The sequence below is a fragment of the Phalangium opilio genome, unplaced genomic scaffold, assembly GCF_054372755.1.
Source record: "Phalangium opilio isolate 3A_F unplaced genomic scaffold, DU_Popi_V2 ptg000079l_1, whole genome shotgun sequence".
Taxonomy (NCBI): domain Eukaryota; kingdom Metazoa; phylum Arthropoda; class Arachnida; order Opiliones; family Phalangiidae; genus Phalangium; species Phalangium opilio.
Genome location: NW_028324187.1, coordinates 3,766,592 through 3,779,438, shown reverse-complemented (window position 1 = coordinate 3,779,438; position 12,847 = coordinate 3,766,592). Strand labels below are relative to the sequence as shown.

The 12,847-nt window shown below is 34.3% G+C and overlaps 1 protein-coding gene across 1 annotated transcript; it reads right to left on the bottom strand.

Annotated features, from left to right (window-relative positions):
* Positions 1-35: 35 nt before the first annotated feature.
* On the bottom strand, positions 36-10,173 carry LOC149654247 (allatotropins-like). The gene is made up of 5 exons (XM_089845186.1): positions 9,929-10,173; positions 3,848-3,984; positions 3,545-3,729; positions 2,277-2,365; positions 36-504 (listed from the first exon to the last, which is right to left on the bottom strand). Exons 2-5 carry the CDS (start codon positions 3,941-3,943, stop codon positions 461-463), a joined length of 414 nt encoding a protein of 137 aa, XP_089701312.1. The 5' UTR covers positions 3,944-3,984; positions 9,929-10,173; the 3' UTR covers positions 36-460.
* Between the last annotated feature and the right edge of the window lie 2,674 nt (positions 10,174-12,847).

Sequence of the window (12,847 nt, the reverse complement as noted above, 5' to 3'; positions counted from 1 at the left end):
TATTTAAGCAACAATAAAACCAGTAGATTTTTAGAAGAAACTTTCTTTTCAGAGGCATTTTATTTCAATCTGATGTTTCAGGGCTATGTATTGTTATACCTCCTGGTTTTACACGTCGTGTTCTCATAAAGAAAAATTAAAAGAATCAACTCCGTCAACTCGTGTTAGACTTTAATACACGTAATGATTAATTATTATTAATAACTATTAATTATTTAAACTACTTAAATATTCTTTTATTTTAACTCTTTAAAAGGAAAGTCAAGAAGAAAATCCATTTTTAATTTTTCAATTTTTTTAATTCAAAAAAGGATGGATTTATTCTCCACTTTCCGCGCATATCTTTTTTTTAAATAAAGATGATATGTGTTCAACAAAGAGTTTTCATTTTTTGTTTTTTTTAGTATGGAAAAAAAATCTACAATTTGATTTCTTGCGCGAGACGATGCGACGTAGAAAATCAGAGGGCTTGATAGAGTTCTTCTTGAGATATCATACCATCACCTGAATTAGGGTTAAAGAGACAGAAAGAAAGGTGTTGTTGTTAGTGAGTGTTAGTAGTATCATAAGTTTATAAGATATGTTCCATATAAGTTTGTCACTGGTTACAAACTGGAGCTTGTTATGAAGTGACGTAGGTCATAGATTCTTGTAAAGCAACGCCTGGTGAGACGCTGTCAAAGACTTAGTACAGACTAAATAGGAAGGTGCACTTCAAAACCGCGTGTAGTCGTTCTAGAACTAGATATCAGTAAGTCTCTACCATTACGAAGTATAGGTAGTGTCATACTTATGGAACATATCTTATAAACTTATTTGTAATATAGTTATTAGGAAAAGGCAACTTTGGTTTAAATTACAAGTATATAAGTATCAACTCGTGAGAAGTACAAAGCCATTCATTGGTACGTTAATCTTACCAATACCAATAAAAAAAAGAACATTAGAGCTGGGTTACAACCCTCAAACCTTGTCATAATCCCCAAGTTTTTGTTTTTTCCCCAATGGAATTACCAGCCCCTTTCTCACACAAAGGTTAGTACTAGATAATTGTGGATCAAGGCAGGCTGGTCCTTTGGGTCTTAGGTCGAAATTATTATTTTTTTTCTTCTCCAGAACCAACTGACAGTTTATTGAAGAGGCGGAGTTAAAGTACAAACTACAAGCTACTAAATATAGCCTAGAAAAAGTTTGCAATATAGTTTTATGTTTTCTAGGGGTCAGCGTTGTTGTTGTCCCATATATGTCGCCTAGCTTGTCTCAATTGGAAAGATGTGTTCAAATCCCTTAATCCCTTGCGCCATTATCACCCCTTTTGCAATGTGACAACATTGTAGAAAGAAAATAAGCCTTCCCTAGAAAGCTTTGACTTGGGCTTCGGGAGAGTGGAATCAAACTGACCATTGGAGAGTATAGGGGATTTTACTGGTTTAACACCCATAATCAATAACTAGGAATTCAATCGCCAGGAAAATATATTGACTTATCCCTTTCGAGAAGTTTTGTAAAACTCGAAATTTTTGTAGAGAGAACTATAACAGATAGTGTGTAAACAAGTGTTGCCAGACTGTTGTGAAGTGCGCTCTCCACAACACACTGATAAGCTTGCAATTCCGTTCGATTCAGTGATCAGTCAGGAGATGCTTTCACAAAATTCTGGCAGCCCTGAAGTGCGGTTAAAGTTAGGAAACGTGGAAGGAAATTTTCTAACCCCCTATCTTTGGGTTGCACGTTTCAAAAGACTTCGCCGGAAACAAGTAACGCTACCAGCTTATAAAAACCATTCCCAATATTAAATTAACTGAGATAAAGATTTCATACACTCCTTGCTAAATTATTAGAGGTAGAAATATAATAGAAAAATATATGAAGACTTCATTATCAATTAATGAAAAACATTAGTATCCCAATATCGTATATTTAACCTTTCAGGAAATTAAATATTAAGGTATACTTCAATGTATCTATATACTTAATCCAAGTATTTCGTGAGCGATTTATAGAGATACAATCTTAAGCAACAGTTTCAATACGGAGTATAAGTTATCCTTCAACAAGTCCCGATATACCCAACTTGCCCTGATTGATTCGTTTTTTTTTTCTTCTCAGGACTGAACTATTTAGAATTTAAATTTTATATGAGGGTAGGGGCACGAAAGGTTTCCAATTTGAAAAGACTTCAAAGAGTATAGAACCAAAATCAAACTGAGCGAGCCCCTTTTAAAAAGATTGCACTAGGGTAGAGAACCCTAAAACTTTAAAGATAAAAGTCCTACCGTTGACGTCGACAGCTTTCTCAACGATCAGTTTAGCCAATGCTGGACTTCGAGTGACTTGCTCCGCTAGCCATGAAGCGGGAATGGCTCTTGAAGGTGACGAATGGATGGTTGAAATTGACCAAAGCAATGAAGATGGATGAATCAAAGCCCCGAGAAGAAGAAAAGAGAAAATAAAATAAATCGTGGTTAAATAATAGAAAGGTTAAACTTTAGAATAAGCCTCCATTTTGGTGATAAACTTGACTGCTCGCGCCTTAGTTCGTCAATGCCTTTGCCTTTGTAGTGGCTAATTAAAGGGGAAACTAAGGGAGAATCACTAATCTGTATCTAAATAAGTTAAAGTCATGAACAGTTGGGCCATGACTTAACTTTCAAGTGCTTAGAATTAATAGGGCCTAAACCTTTTTCCAATCCGCGGACATAAACTTTTCTTTAGGAATAACGTCCCTAAGTTTCAAGAGCTGGCATTAATTAACTGGTGTAGCAACTGTACATTTTAACGCCGCTTTCTTTGCTGACCACTAGTCTCTAATACTCGTTAAATCAATATTTATGCTAAAATTTTTAAAATTCCAATTCAATATCAAAAGATGTCTGCCATCAAATTTTCCGTAATCGTTTTGAATCAACTTCAGAATTAGCCGGGGAGAAGATAGGCGATATCGGCAATTACATTTTAAGCCAAGGAATGTTTGGATACGGAAAAGCCTGGTCTAATCCGATTAAATTGGGAGCTAGTGTAATTTTATTCAAATCGTTATAAGGGCGCGTAATCGCCTAACTTTGATTGGAATGGTCGCCACCTTTGGGTAAGGGTTAAGAAGCAATCACATTATCCGCTAGAGTGGGTCGGATTCGCTTAAATTTAATAGGAGTTGAAAGCCAAGGCTTAAAACTAATTGTACGTTCGTAAATCGTTGAAACTTGTTTCAATTACGTTTGAGTCGAGACAGATAAAGCCCGAGCCAACCTTATTGGAAATAGTTATGACGTAATTGCTACGCGGCTTCAAGTTAAAACTCTCTAATAACCACAGACAATATTTCAAAACAATTTCAACATCGCCTCGAGAATGGAAATATCAAGAAACTTTACTGCATGGCTTCCGGTTATTTTAGACAGATTTCGAAAGGCCAAAGGTTGATTAAGCTACCTTTAAGATTTTCAATTCGTTTGAGGCTAATTATATTTTAAAACTTATTCTTTTAATTGACGTATTTAATTATATTGTATGAAATTTGACAATTACGCCAAGTAGTACTGACCTGTTGCTATTATCGAAGTTTCCAAACTCTGGTAGCTCTCCTAGAAGTTCCGCGGCGGCAGGGGATAAGGACGCTGAAGAAACCCTTTTACCAAAACCCCTAGCCGTTGACAAAGCTTGATTTCGGAATCCACGTTTCTGTCTTACGATACTTTGAGCGCTGTTTGGAACTCCCGAACCATCAACCTATTATTAGAAAAACATTTAACCCCTATCCACTATACTTTAGTCTAAAGTTAAGCCTAACCGTATAAAAACATCAATTGTTATACTAATCATAATTAAATATTTAATCAATTGCTACCTGTATGCTCTGAACAACCGCTACAACGGCTAACGCCAAGATCAACATCAAAAGACTCGCGGTAACTGAACCACCGTTGTTTTTCGAAGAATTCATTGTGATTGGAGTGAAGTTAAACTTGGCAGGTTAAATGATTTCTGTTCAAATAAAATGCAAACAAAAAAAAAATATATCGATTAGATTTTTCCATTGAAAATATCTATGGGATGAGGGTATCAATCAACAAATTTATATTTAAAGGACGATGTTGAAGGTAAACCGAGCATTGGGTTAACAATACTCGACTTTGCCGACTTATTAATGATGCTAAGGACCATATTCAAGTCGCATCGCTCTCACTGGTTCTTTAAAGCTAGTATTGAACACAAAAAGATTTAGAACAGGTGTGCATGTACAGGGGAAACTCTTTCGCATGAACTGAAATCATTCGCTATACTCTAGCGTAAGGATTTACCCAGAGTATTACCATTTTCCAAAAACTACTGTAATTTCAACCGTCTAGGTTTTAGACGCTTATGTAAACATCCATCCGCGAGTTTATGGCAGAGAATTACCAATTGATTTGTTTTTAAAACACCTATATGAGAAAATTCATCGCATCCATTTACCAAGAACGGTTACAAAATAATAAACATAATAGAGCTATGCCAGAATTCATTGTTAGAAGAAGTGACACTCCCATAGACAAACAGTCGTTTCTTTGTTAAATTTACTGATTCCTAGGTGGGTTTTTCTACAAAAATAGGAACGCGACTCTTCAGACGATCCTTGAAATGTTTGGTTGGACGACATTAACCCCATTGCTCTCGAGAGACCAACTACACAAACTACCGTTTCGTTTCAATAGGAGATTTCGATTTTAACGTAAGGAGTTAACACAGTGCGTTTAGGTTTATCTCCGTTGAAATTTCAGAATACTACGCCATTATACGAAACTAAACGAAATTTTTACGATTCTCCGCATGAACTTTTAAAACAGTTTTCTATCTCTACTTTCAGTTTCAACAAGTACTGTGCATCGGCATATAGCTGCGCGGACATTACATAGATCGTTGGTTAGACGAAATGGACCATAATGTCTATAAATCTACCACTGCTTGAGATGGTTCAATTTAATTCAAGTAGTTTTAGGTTGTTTTTTCTTTTGTAGAATTTCTTTCAATTTTCAAGAAGTGGCTCGTTGTCGGTTTTATTAATGCAGTTCACGACCTATGACATATTTCACTGGAATATTAAGGAATTTTTTTTAAAAAATCAAGAATTAGGGTGTCAGGAAATTTTCAAATTCCCTGATTATTTTACGTGTTCCCTAACTTTTTCCTACAATTTTCCCTAATAAAATATTTTAGGTCAAACTTGGTCAATATTAACAGTATATCTTTATATAAAAATATTAACTTCATAAATTAAATCTTCGTGCTACGTTTCAAAATATATTAATTATAAACCGATTGTATAATAAACCTAAGAAATTTCTCGCACTAAAATTAATTCTTAAAAATTCTCTTATTTTAACTGACATTTTTAAAATTTCCTGACTTATTTAGACTTTCCCTGAACCGTGAATTAAAATTTGAACAATTAATAATGCGATTAAAAAACCACGCCCATTTTTAAAATGAAGAAGCAAATTCAATCGAAGCCTTTTAACCTTACTGTATTGTTCCTCTTATTAAATATAATTAATGGTTATCAATTTAGGCTTAGGATGATTGCGTGAAAAGGAGAAATTTCCCGTTACTATTTTTAGCAAAACGGAACTGTCTCGAAGATCAAAGGTTTCATTTTTAATTCTATACAAAGGTGCATGTCTTAAAAGGGCAATAGAATCGATATCGTAACAAGATAAAAACGTTTAATTTAAAAAGACAAAACATTTTTAATTAAAAATTGAGTTAGGTAAGATTATTTGCAAATAGGCGATGTTATAAAGTAATTTCTTGATCATCTTGCTCGAGTTTATAACTGGAAAAATAGATAAGAAATGCATATTTTACCTTGGCTTGCCAATTAGTTTAAAATATGTACCGATTTTCAAATTAAATTTTTCCTAAAATTCCAGTATTTTGATTTAATTTTCTTATTAATTTTATTTTTAACAGAATATAATAAATTATAATTTACGTAACGCATATATTCTTTCAATATCACCTGATACCAAATATAAAAATCCAAAATAACTTGTCATTAGATATAAAAAAAGTCAATATATTAATGACCACTTTGCAAGAAAAACAAAAACTTTAGAAGCAATACATTTGGACCCAAAGGGAAAAAAATATTGAAATTTAAATACGAAATATTTAACATATATTCCATTCTATATATGCTCCTGTTTACTACTGGGATTTGGAATAAAATACACTCATTATTTGTGTATCTTGGGAGTATTACCCATATTTTGTTTTATTGAAATAACGCTCAACCGCGGCGAGTCCCTTTTAGAATAGTAATGAGATTCGTGTTTTTCTTCTTCCTTTTTCGTTCGAATATCAGAGACGCTTTTGAATATTACCATAACTCCATAATAATTTCTATAAGAGTGGGTCTACCAAACAGGCCTATAGTAACCTCACGGTCCACGCAAGAAAAAAAAATAAAAAAAAACTGCGGCGCCATCTTAATTCGTTTAAATTTTTCACATCCAGAATATTTAAGGGTAGAGGTGGCAATCTCAGTGGGCAGTTTGTTTTGACAATCCAACACCAGGGGACTCCCCTGTATGAGAAACACGCCGCCACCAGATGCCTCTCTAGTCTTTTAGGAACAACGCGTAGCTAATACCTCTTCGAACCACACTTTTTTAGAATATTTTAGGGTTGTGATATTCATTGTGTTATGGAATAATGACTTGAGCTATTTCCGTTATTATGAACTGCACTTCAGAATATTATTTTAAGTTTAAAATATTTAAAGAAAAAAGTTAAATTTTAGAATGTGACTTTATCACTAGTTTTTAAATCTTCTAAAACTGACATTAACAGATTTTGAAGAAAAAGAAACTGATTATTTGGGACAGCTATTTCTTAATAGTTCAGCGTGCAAAACTATTTCACAATTATACTATATATAAGCTAACTCTTTTTAGGATTAGGATCTGATATTACGTTGACATTTTTAATTTTAAAAATCATCAGAGCTTGAAATTAATTTTTGAAGTATTTTAAACGAAATTAGAAGTTTATAAGTTGAAGTAATGTACTTGAACTAATGCTCTTGTCAACCTCATAATCCCAGGATGAAGGCGGAAGGATATGCAATGTTTCGTAGTTAAAACCATACAGTACATGAATTTTAAGGCGAGCTAGATGAACCAAACACTCAAGGTAATCGGCGAGCACTCTGTACCTTTGACTGCACTAAATGTATGCGTGTAATTTCTCTAGAAGGTGATTACGTTTAAAGAGAATCTGAGAGTGATTAGCCCCTCGAATGCTACAGATTAAAACTTTGTGCAGCACCTATTTAGGCATTTATAAATTAAAGCATTAATCCTCACCAAAATATGAACTTAAACAGAATATCACCCATAGAAAAAATTATCCGGAATAAGGCTCAAAATGTAGGAAACTGCCCAACAATTAATTAATTTCTAAATGCTTGGTTGAACCTCCCGTTACTACACATTATTAGCTCCCATGAAAAAAATTAGACACCATTTTGTAACTCAATTAGGGTTAAAAACCTTGTAAACAAAAACTAACCTTGATTTTATAATATGTCCTAAACGAAATGCTTGTGAATGCAAGCTTACACTCAGAAAAAAAGTAAAATCTTCCTCGCCATAAAACACTCAGCCATCTAGATTAGCTCCCAAGTTTAATGAAATTACGATGGAAGTGTGACGTCGTTAACAGCAATCTACACTAGAATCATTTAGCGTTTGCCCCAGAGTAAAACCAGAGTATCCCCAGAACTCGGTCAGTAATCTTAATAGTGTATACAGGCTACAACCACGTTAAAACTATCATCACACGTAGAGAGAGAACTAAGGGTTCGAAATTAAGCTCTAGGGGTACACCAGAATCTCTGGTACAATTCCCATAAGAATAAACTGATGGGAGACAAAACGTGCAGTACTCCACATCCATTATTTGAAGTAAAACAGGTAAAGACTTTAAAATATGGTCTTATTTATATTAGATAATAATTATCTCGAAACTATGCTGAACTAAAAAGATTCGGTGAGCTAGGTTGTGCAACTAACTAACTGAATGCATACTTCACCTAATGGATATCTGGTCATACTTAAGACCAATCGTACGTCACTTTGCACTAAAAGGAAAGCTTTAGATGGGTTCAAATGAACTAGGGTTTTGCTACAGTAACATGGGAACTCTGTACTTGTTAAAAGACGAAAGACTTAGCCCAATAACGTAGAAAGATTCTCATTATTAGTCGGATCCCGAAAGGGAAAAGGTGACCCGGACTAGTAATTGAATTGGTCTCTCGATATACCGTTGATAATAATAATAGCGGCACTCTCAGTTTGCTCTATTAACAGGGTATCTAATGACTCAATTCCATTATTGCGATAACTTCCGTAATGGTGAAAACTATGATTGGAATTGATCGGAGTTTGTACCAAATTGAAGCTACAATGCTACAGAACACGTAATGATATGAAACGTCTACAAGTAAATTCTGGATATTCCAACTGAGATAACACGTAAGGACGTCTTGGGGTTAACTCCTCAGGATGTCTTAAGACATACATACGGGACAAACCGTAAAACTTACAAGCCTTTATTTCATCACTTACATGTACTTTACGCGAAGTTGGCCTGTTGAGAATTGCTAGGATAACGGTGAAGCCATTTAACAAATTTTCCGTTTTAAAATATGAATTTAAAATGTAAATAATGCTAAAACAGACTAAACGTTTAATAATAAAATGGTTTCCCCGTTGATCTAGAATTTTTGAAAGGCCACGACAATTATGACTTAAACAAGGCAAAGGGAGCATGCACTTTTAAAATTTACCAAGGCCTAATACGTGATAAACCTTGACTAGGGATCGTTGAAGGAAAGACTATAATTAAGATGAATTTTATCTTTCGTGTACTTCGCTCATTAAGAGGGTCCTCAAGCATGAGGTGATAGGTAGTTTTAAACGTTTAAGAGGCCGATATATTACCTAGGCACCTCTTTCATACGAGATGACTGATCTTTACAGTTTAGACCAGGTAATTAAATGCATTTTTGCATGGCAAGGGTGTATACGACAGTTTTGGTGCCCTTATATTAATTGTAATATGGAAATTACTTATGAAGAAGAGTATTTTTAATTTTATGATTTTCATGCTTCTCAAATTCAACGTTGCAAGTCATATTTCCTTTGTGTTACCGATGGAAAGACTAAGATTTTTCTTCTCACATACTTCGTGATCATTTTAAAATATATATATAAACTATTATTTATAGCTATTTATTTTCGAAAAATATAATCATTTCCAGTTTTCCACAAGTAAAACAATTATTAAAATTCTAAGTGCGGTCTTCATATTTTATCGGTGTTAGAACAAGTATTAGCAGACAAATTTTGGCTACAAAGTATGCATGCTATCGATATTCCCAAATTCTTAGCAATGATGAGAATGAATCCTCGACTAATTAATTGTAAAGGGACAGAGAAACTTCTCGCAAACGTCTTATTGGGGGATCAAGATTCAACAAAAATATAAGATTTCATAAAAGTTCCCGACACTGACCAATTTTTACTACGCTGTAACATACGTTTAACAATATAGAAAACTAAACAGAAATTTTCAATAAATGTTCAACAAAGTAATTATAATACATTTTCCCACAGTTGAACAAATACGAAACTTCATAAAATAAAATACAATACAATAAAGTTTAATTAATATTTCTATACTGTACTACAAAACATAACATCTAAATTCACGGAAAATACGTTGAAAATAATACGAAATAAATTTGACTAAAATACAGTAAAGGACAGGTTAGTACGAACACTATACCATAGCATTGGCACCTAACATTAAGGAACAATATAAGATTAAGAAAGGTGAAAATAGCGGGTTTTGAAGATAAGAAAAAGGATAAAGAGCACTTTACCTGGAAAGATTTTGCTCCAGAGAAAGCGAAAGAAGAGTGAGAGAGAGAAAAGATTTCTAAAGCTAACTTATTTTTTCTCGTTAAAGGTCGGGTTCCGTTTACGGTATATTTCCTCGTTCTTTACGACAGTCTCTTTCGGAGGAGTGATCTCTGCGATATCTTTTTAGATTTGGGGTTTGCAGCGGTTTTAGCTTGTCCTAATCTCTTGACCGGAGGTTTTATAGCCGCTCTACTCTTCGATGTCGTCACTGACAATATGGACCTAGATTTCGAGAGAAAGCCCTTTTTGAAGGCATCCCCGGCTACGTTTTCGGACTGTCGTACTCTCCACCAATCACCAGAGGAAATCGCTAGTATAAACTCCGCCCCTTTTAGTTTCACACTCTAAGAGTAGTCGGAAGAGTTTTATTTCCACCCCCTACTTCGTCCCACACTTTGTGAAAAGTTCAATGCATTTCTAGATTGCAATAGGTCCTCAGGTTGGTTTAGTATAATCCTGGCACGAGCTTAAGGTATAATCGTTATTCGGAAGCTCGTAATTTGATATAATATACTTTGATTTAAATTTGGGTAAAGTGTCGTCTGCTTAATTTAGCAATAAGTCAGAACATTGATTAGGTATGACGCTTCAAAGTTAACAGTCCACCAAAGTACTTAGTTTGAACGTCTTTGATGACCAGTGCACATACCCAAGAGTGGTGAAACACCAGTCTCTATTTCATCCCCCAACTTTCGAAAAGGGTCTACTTCAAGTTATAAACTTTATTATGACTATCTTTTAGAGTAAACTATGTATGGGATGGTTATGATGATGATATACTCGGATGTCTATAAGATGAAACTTTTTAACCCCTTTTGTCCTGAGATGATTTTAGTGACCCCCTCTTCGCTATCCCTATTCTTTCAAAGGTCTGGATGGCTTACGTCTCCATTTTCATATTAACTCCCATCAATTTAAGCTTCTATAAGTTATAAGGCGACTTGACTTGAAAGCTCTTCAGATACGAGAAATTTTACCCAATTGGTAGCCAGTCATAGTTTTAACTATTAAATCGCCCACCTTACTATTATAACGTCACTGTTAGAGCTATAGTGGAATTTGTACAAAATAATAATAAATGGTTACATATGAAAGTTATTGCTAAAATATAAGTGTAGTTGGATTGGAATTAAATTGAAAGCGTGTAGAATATAGTCACAGTTAATTAAACTATCAGATTGAAAATTTCTGATCAATTTTTACTTGTACTCCTGCCCATTAATGCGTGTTTATTTAAGTCCACTTGATCAATTACCATAACTAGACGCATGGTTCTCCACTGAACAATTACTGAAGCTTTCTTTCAAACTCTCTCGTGAATTCCCTATTTTTCTACTGAACTTATTCCTGTTAAATCATTTTTATCAGCTTACTTGTCGTTACTTAACCTTCCAATTATTTGAGCTAAGAATATCTGAATCTGGGACCGAGTAAGACTAAGCTCTCTTGGTAAATTACCAAAGGAAGATAAAAAAAAAATAGTAGACTTTTGGTCCGAAAGTAAATGGGCCGCAACAGGCTGCCAGGGTAAATACGAGTCTTTTACCGTCGAATTCCGTGTTGCTTACACTAAAAACCATGTACGTCTGTCTATAAGCCCATTCAAACCCTTGAACACGTTGACTTGTAGCCCTAGACAGTGTCACCTCTCTGGTTTAACTGCAAGCCAGTCATAGAAGTATGGTTAGTTCTACTCCTTCAGTGGCTTGGCACTGCAGAAAGCAAGTGCGTTTCTAACCAAGGGAATTTCATGCGATTCCAAAAGCCAAGAACCTTAAATAGTGTAAGATTATATTGGTATATCTTGCTCGCTTTTTACAACCATCGCTATCTGGGCTTCAGCAACTCTATAGAGACAAATAAAAGGGATCTATCACCCCTTTTGCAGTACTAGGCTTTCAAAAGGTGTGTTTGTCGAGAGGTAAGTCGTTCTCGATTTCAGGTGAATTCGCACCAGATTTTATTTTTAAATATAGGTGCTGAAAATCATAACTGGATATTGCGTAAGTGACTTTCATCTCTGATTTTACAGAAATTGCAATTGAAAACAAATGAGAAAGGGCCGACGATATGTTTCAGTTGGATTTATAGCTAAGTTTTTTAGAGGGACTGTCAAATTCTGCCGTTAACCTTCCCTTATGTAAGGATGGAAGTAAATTTTCAATACAGCACCGTTTTAACCACGAAAAAGTTTGGTGTTAAGTTGTACAATAATTTTAAGATGCAAATTATCCGAGAAAATTTGGACATTTTCCACATTATCCAATTTTCCTAAAAGGGACTTACTCTATCAGTCGTATATCTTTAATCGTTATTAATGTGTTAAATTAACTGAGCTTCGGATTTCGGTTAAGCGGGTACCGTTCCAAATTAGCCCCGATAATTACATTAAGTAAGCGTGAAATTAAAGCTGGATGTCTGCATAGCTTGACATTCGAAATGTATAGTACACTATAGGCCTATACTCTTAAATGAAAATCTATCATTCAATATATCTAATATACTGTATGTGTCGCGTATGTGTAGAAGGGAATATAAATTGGTGTACATTTACAATATTTAGTAACATTTTAACAATAAGTTTGACAATTAACATATGCCATAATGCGAAGATTTGATTATATATTGTATAAATATTGGATTTATAAGCACAAGGTTTCACTGATTGACATCAGTCAAATCAATGCCAAGCAGAAACCGCTTTACCAAAGAAGTTGAAATTTTGCCGGACCGTTAATCTTAAGTAGTTAAGCACTAAGAAAGATCTTTTCAATCCGCCGCCATCTTGAAAAATGGCAGTCAAAAATGTAAGAAAATAAAACAGTTCCTCGCACTTTTAAACCTATTTCATTAAATAGGTGCTTGAAATCAAAATTTTC